We start from the raw sequence: 5,901 nt of genomic DNA on the forward strand, positions 1-5,901 counted from the left end.
TATGTAGGAATCTTTTTATATTATTGTCCTCTCCAAGGATTAGTGGGTAAAACATTGTGCCTGATAAAATGTTCCTATTTTCTTATGCAATAATAAAAGACAATCTTCTTTCAGATATATATATATATATATTTTTTTTGGTTGAATCTTCTTTCAGATATGAGAGCGGAGGTTATGTTAACACCTCTCTCTTTCTCTCTCTCTCCTCTAACAATGGGATTTTCCTCCTCTCAATTTGGAAATCGGCAAGTTCCCTTGCAGTACCCCTTAAGTGAGTGATGCGTGGAGGAGACTAATAATGAACCGTCGTCCTCCTCGTTGATTGGTGGGTTTCCGTCACTCCTAGCCCCAATATTAGAACTTCAGTTGTAACATTTACCTCCAATCCTAAGACTTCCGTCAATTCCGAAGCTTCAATCGTCGTTCAACCTTCATCATCCCTCTCCTGTCGTCAAACGAAACTCCACTCGTCGATTCAGCAGATCTCTGTAGATTTGTTCGAAAGTAGGCTGTGGCACCACTTTAATTTAGTGGTTTTTTTACTATCGGTCGAAACTCCACTCATTGATCCAGCAAACCTTTGTTGATCCGACAAGTCTGTTTGAAAGTAGACTGTTGGTCGTAACTCCACTCGTCGATCTACAGATTTGTTCGAAAATAGTATGTTTTCTATGTAATAATAAAAGGAAGGAAAATGTTCTTTGTAGTATAACAGCGAAGGCTATGCTACACCTCTCTCTCTCTCTCTCTCTCCTTGTCTAGATCTGTTAATATTTTTCAACCAAAATAAACCGAAGTTAAGGTAATTAACATGGCATTATGGCACACAATTTTACCAAAAGTTCAAAGAGATGAAGGAAAATCATAGCCAAAATATATGTTTTGATTGATGCAAGGTTTTTCAATTATGGGTGGTATATATTTCAAGTATGTAGAATCCATGTCAAAGGTTTGGCTAGGGTTTTATCCGGTGTCAGTTGTCGACCTAACGTATCAACCCTCCTCCTCCTTTATTTGGGGTTTGGGACCAGCAGCAAACAGTACTGGAGAAGTGGTGATGAATTACATGCATAGATGAGGCCTTGTATCAACTATCAAGTATGACCTCAAATAGAGTTAATTGGAAGGCAGGAATCCGTGTAACCGCCGACCTCATTTAGTTGGGATAAGGCTGATCGAGTTATTATTATTATTGTATATATTTCTAAAGAATCCATGTTTTGATAATAAAAAATATAATTGATTAAGGACCAGAAGTTATAGAAACCAACAGGGATTCAATAATCGGCATCGGTCCCAATTGTGGCCATTCCAGTTCCTCTAATCCTCATACAGAAAACTCTAAATAAAAATATAAAAAAATACTGATTCCAGGGTCGATCCAGTTTGAAATCGGCCACGACAGATCGAGATCCTTATTCAGTGTTCTTAATCCCTGATTACCAGGTACTGAAGTAGCAAGGCAACACAGGATGATCTTTTAACAGAAGATGGCAGCAATTTGGAAATAAAAACTTTGAGTGGAACCTAAGTCTTTACTTCAAACTATAAGTTCGTATGAACATTTTAGAGAATCTAAAGCGGCCAAAGAAAAATGTCACACATGCTCAATGGGCTCATTGCCTTGTCTCAAGTTCCGAATGAACTCACTTAGAAACATGCATTGAAAAAAATATTACCTAAAAATAAACCAACACTAAACATGGCCTTACAGGCCTTCCCCATTAAAGCTAAAATAGATGTCAAGGTAGAGATTAGAGAGTAAAAGTCACAGAGTCGGTACCAGAAGAGGCTACAATGTAACTATAGTTTCATTGTTCACTTCTTCCTCTTCTTTGGGGGTTGGAGGGCTTCCTCATCTTCATCTTCCTCCTCCTGATCATTCTCTGGCTCCTCCTCTTCCTCTACCGCTTCCTCCTCATCCTCATCTCCACCATCATCATCCTCATCGTCGTCGTCATCGTGACCATCATGATCATCACCATCTTCTTCCTCTTCATCATCTTCGTCTTCTCCATTCTCTTCACCTGCTCCAGCGGCTCCTCCTTCAGTTCCCTTCTTAGAGTTACCATTGTTGCTGTTGGGGTTGTTGCCATAACCCCCTTCTCCATCTTCTGAGGACAGCTCCTCCTCACCTTCTCCAAAGCCACCTTCCCCATCCTCATCGTCTTCATCTTCATCTCCATCTCCCTCAGCATCAACTGGCTCCAATTGACTTTCTTTGTGATCCCCTTGGCATTGAGGTTTTTGAGTCATTAATAATCCAAACAAATCCTGAAACTGATTCATTAGGGACAGTCAATAGTTAAGAGTTAGGACATCCAGCAATACTATAAAATACAAGGCAACATTATAGAACTGATTCCCAAGAGTAGGGTGTCAAAGACTCAAAATCCAACCCGAACCAGTTGGATGTATTGGAACTGATTGAAAAACCGAACCGATTCCCTAATCGGTCGTGTTTATTTTTGGGCATTTAGGAACAGGTAAAAAAATGAGACCAGAAAACCAAATAAAAAACCAGATAAAGCGATAAAGAAGTGGGTTTTGCATTATTATTATTATATATAAAACCGAAACCAAACAGGTGACTAATAACGGATCAATAAGAACCCATTAAGCCAACCTGATAAAACCCAAAATTGAACCAGGCCAAAACTAAATATCACCTCAATGTTTCGACTTCGATTTGGGCTGGTACATATAAAAAACCAATCCAAACAGACTGTTTGACACCCCTAGGGTATTTTATATACAACTAACAAATCCTATTTTCGCTTTCCTGATTGGGTTCGTGTCCCCACGTGTGCACGTGGCTGAGAGGATTCAGCTGGATTCTCAGTCCACGTCCAGTTTTTTCATGATGGTGACCCAAATGACTGACCACAAACCATATCACTTCCTAACTCCCATATTCTCTGGATTAAGAATTGGTATCGGATCAGCGTTTAACTGATTCGTATCGATGTCAGCTGTGACCCATTTTATACTTGACTGATACGGATCAGCCGATATAACACAGATATGAGTTTTTTTTTTAATAGTATTTTGATATATAATCGGGTTGATACATTCTTTTTTATTTTAAAAAATAAAAGTATAATCACACAAACCACACACCAATCCCAAAAGATTAACCTGACTTTTAGGACCAATACACATTATACATCTGATATCGTGAACTAAAATCCAATGGTTGATGGTTTTATTTTTATTTTGGCCAAACGATATTTTTCTTTTTCTTGACTTCCAAACAAAGCCCAACCGATGAGACCTTTAGTTTGGTAAACCCCAAAGGATGAGATCTTTTTCAGGGCAACGGTCAGTCGGTCACTAACTCGGTTCCTTGCAAGGGACCCACCCACCACATCCAATACGCCAAGCGGCCAAGGTAGCAGTTTGGAGACAATAGACTGCCCTTGTGTTCTACGGTCGATGGCACGAACTTATAAATGCTAGCATGCTTACATGAGTTACATCCTACACCTCCGCCTTAAATAAACAAAGAAAAAAATATCCTTCCATTTTTTTATTAGGATTCAAATATAATGTTTCTCCAACCTAAAAAATAATTCTTCCTCAGGAAAGAATCATTGAAAACCAAAATTCGAATATTCGAATATTCGAATATATATGCCAACAAGGGTAAAAAAGGGATATAAATATAGCAGGGGCAGTGGGAGAGCGTGGTTTCTGCCCCACGCACCAAAACATCATGGGATGAGATTTCTACGTTTTGTCGGGGGCAGAGGCGGGGGTGGGAATGGTCATTTCGTCTCCCCACTATGTCTGATGTGAGCGGTATTAACTCACATCCCACAAAAGCTTTTGGGGGTAAGGATAGAAGGAGAAAACTACTTGGTCCCGTGCAGCATGCGACTCCTGCTCCAAGACACATAAAAAGACAGAAATCCCTAAGAACGGGACGATCATTTCAGGCACCAAGGCGGAGGAGCAGAAACCGCATACAACCAGGTAGCGTTGTCTTTGCATGTTTTATCTTCTAAGAATTTTCCATATTTTTTAAGTTCGACATTTCAAAGTGTAACCTAACATAACATTTTTCCACAGATATATTCCTATCGGACAAAGCAGAAAAGGAGAGATCACATTCCAAGTGGCCCAACTTGTAACCCACAAGGAACCCAAGACCGTGCCCAAAGCCACACTTTATAATTTCCTTCAGTTCCGGAACGGTTAAAGTTCGTGATTAATATATGACCGGCGCAAGATAGCGCTAGCACGGAAAAGAGCAGGAACAAAACGAAAGAAAACACAGGAAATTTCGTACTACCTAAACAAAGAAGACGACAACAATTCAAGAAAGAAACCATTTCAAAAGACAACAGAATCCATTAACAGCTTTTGAGAACTTAAAAATGAAAATAAAATTTGTTTTAGCAAAGCTAAAAAGCAAAATGGAGGAACTTACTAGAACTGAGAGCTGAGTTGTGAGCAGGATAGAGGTTAGCAAACTGGCTAGTGTCTCCCCGGCGCACGTTAGTGATCCATGGTTGAACGTTATCCGAACGGGACCCTCCTTGTTAGATTCCATGTGTACGGCCCAGATGTCTCGTAACTGAGAAACCTGAGAAACGATCGGAGAGATGGTCTTAAGATTTTCTTTTTTTTTTTTTGGTAAGAAGATGGTCTTAAGATTAGTTTCAAGTTCGGCGGAGCTGTAACCGTTAAAAAAGTTACTAAAAATGAGAACTTTCCTCTCTCTCTCTCTCTGCTTCGCAAAAAGATAAAACCGTCTGAACAAAGAAAGATAAGAAAATGGGCAAAGGATCGTAACCGACTGAAAGCATTTCGTTTTAATCGGACGTGCAGAGTGCAGACAAGAAGACAACGAGTATTCTCTCCTGTCTCTTGACACGCACTCTGCCGGAAAACGACGGTTATTGCCGGAAAATGACGGAACACAGGGAGAAACTGTAACCTTTGGACTGGAAACTGAAGGAATCTAAGCAGAAAACGAGAGAAAAACAGCGGTTCAAATAAAAGATAATAAATCCTATAAGAAACAGAGAAGCGTGAAGAGAAACACTCACAGGAACCGCAAATTCGTAGAAGAAAAAGAAAATCAAAGAAACCTCAAACTGAAAAGACAAGAATTCAAGCGAACAAGCTAGTAACGATACAGAAAAGACCTACGCAGTTGTACAGAACAAAAAAACACAGAGGAATTGAAGAGAAAAACCGCACCTGGGAATCTGGTGAGGAGAACTGAACGCGAACCCAAGCAGATCTGAGAAGCTCCGGGACTAAAACCTCAAGAAACAAGCATCAAAAGCCCCTTTCATTCTGCACCGTCCGATCTCGATCGCGAAGACTCAAATATACGCAGAGATTGGGTTGAAATAAATTAAGGAAAGAGATGGCTCACTCTCAAGTGCGGCCTCTGTGCGTGAGTATTACTGAGGAGCTGCTCGTTATCCTTAAGTTTCACACTCAAAAGCACATGAGAGTCCAACGGGCAGTTCGGGCAACCAGGGCTGACCTTGCCTAATACCCTGCTTCCGCTTGGTGAGGTTTATCTAAATTAATCTCAATTAGCGTTTCATCATAAATTAAGCTTCAAAAGAGTGGGAATTGGATTCTAGGGTTTAGGGTTTTGAAAATCATATTCGATTTAACCATGATTACTTAATTAAAGTTAAACCCGATATATCGTTGTCTCTAACCTTTCTAGAACCTCGAGTCAATGAGTCCACGGCCAATGACCATGCAATTGTGTTTCTCACCAATTTCTCGCATCTTCTCGTGAATTTTTTTTTTTTTATTCTTCTGGGGAATGGTTTTAAGCATTTTATAATTAATGAATGGGGAGTGGTTTCTGAATTGGATGGTGGATATGGTGACAGTCGTGTGGGTTTGGAATCCAACGGCCCTGGAGGA

At 40.1% G+C, this 5,901-nt stretch overlaps 1 protein-coding gene across 2 annotated transcripts; it reads right to left on the bottom strand.

Annotated features, from left to right (window-relative positions):
- Nucleotides 1–1,583: 1,583 nt before the first annotated feature.
- Nucleotides 1,584–5,412, bottom strand: LOC122668075 (acidic leucine-rich nuclear phosphoprotein 32 family member B-like). 2 transcript variants are annotated; one of them, XM_043864628.1, is made up of 3 exons: nt 5,209–5,412; nt 4,433–4,588; nt 1,584–2,274 (listed from the first exon to the last, which is right to left on the bottom strand). In XM_043864628.1, exons 2-3 carry the CDS (start codon nt 4,553–4,555, stop codon nt 1,819–1,821), a joined length of 579 nt encoding a protein of 192 aa, XP_043720563.1. In that variant the 5' UTR covers nt 4,556–4,588; nt 5,209–5,412; the 3' UTR covers nt 1,584–1,818. The 2 variants fall into 2 exon arrangements, with proteins under 2 accessions (XP_043720563.1, XP_043720562.1); XM_043864627.1 differs by having other exon boundaries at nt 1,584–2,280; nt 5,209–5,402.
- Between the last annotated feature and the right edge of the window lie 489 nt (nt 5,413–5,901).

The sequence above is a fragment of the Telopea speciosissima genome, chromosome 7 (assembly GCF_018873765.1).
Source record: "Telopea speciosissima isolate NSW1024214 ecotype Mountain lineage chromosome 7, Tspe_v1, whole genome shotgun sequence".
Lineage (NCBI taxonomy): Eukaryota > Viridiplantae > Streptophyta > Magnoliopsida > Proteales > Proteaceae > Telopea > Telopea speciosissima.